This window comes from Bison bison, unplaced genomic scaffold, assembly GCF_000754665.1.
Source record: "Bison bison bison isolate TAMUID 2011002044 unplaced genomic scaffold, Bison_UMD1.0 scf7180017864167, whole genome shotgun sequence".
Lineage (NCBI taxonomy): Eukaryota > Metazoa > Chordata > Mammalia > Artiodactyla > Bovidae > Bison > Bison bison.
The window spans coordinates 7644597-7645199 of record NW_011494739.1 but is presented as its reverse complement, the minus strand read 5'-3'; the positions used below and the strand labels follow the sequence as shown (position 1 = coordinate 7645199).

The 603-nt window shown below is 64.3% G+C and overlaps 1 protein-coding gene across 1 annotated transcript in view; it reads left to right on the top strand.

The window, feature by feature from the left end:
• Positions 1-603, top strand: part of LAMA5 (laminin, alpha 5) — a 66118-nt gene that overhangs the window by 28566 nt on the left and 36949 nt on the right. The window contains exon 8 of the mRNA XM_010841913.1: positions 17-185. Within this exon, the coding sequence (XP_010840215.1) occupies positions 17-185 (169 nt within the window). The remainder of the gene's footprint in view (positions 1-16; positions 186-603) is intronic.

The window sequence follows — 603 nt, the reverse complement described above, 5'->3', positions numbered from 1 at the left end:
ACGGGGGCTGGGGCTGCTATGGGCGGGGCCACCTGGGCTCAGGGCAGGAGTGGGAGGGCACGCGCTCACGTTGCGGGCCCTGCACAGTACTATTACAGTATCAAGGACATCAGCATCGGCGGCCGCTGTGTCTGCCACGGGCATGCGGATGTCTGTGATGCCAAAGACCCCACAGACCCCTTCAGGTGAGACCTGCAGCTCCCTGGTCATCCCCCCATCTCGTGCTGAACCTGAGGGAGAGGAGGCCTGGTTTCATCGCCCCTACACTGGCCCCTCGCCCCTCGTTTCCCCGTGGCCTCAGTTTCCCCGTGTGCACAGTGAGGTGGAAGGGTAGGGCCTAGTGTCTGGCTTGGGCCCCTGCCCTGCTGCCCACAGAGGTGGAGCCTTACCTGGACCTGTGACCCAGCTGCTCCTCTGGTGGAAACCCCAGAGGTGCAGGGGAGTCTGCGGGAGGTAATTGCCTGAGGCTGCATGTTCCTGCCCTCTGGGGTGAGGGGAGCTCTCCCACCTTCCTTGAGGACACAGATTATACACTCCCTGCTGCCCCACCCTGACCCCCATCCTGGACACAGGCAGGGGCCGAGGCTCAGGACAGGGAGCAGG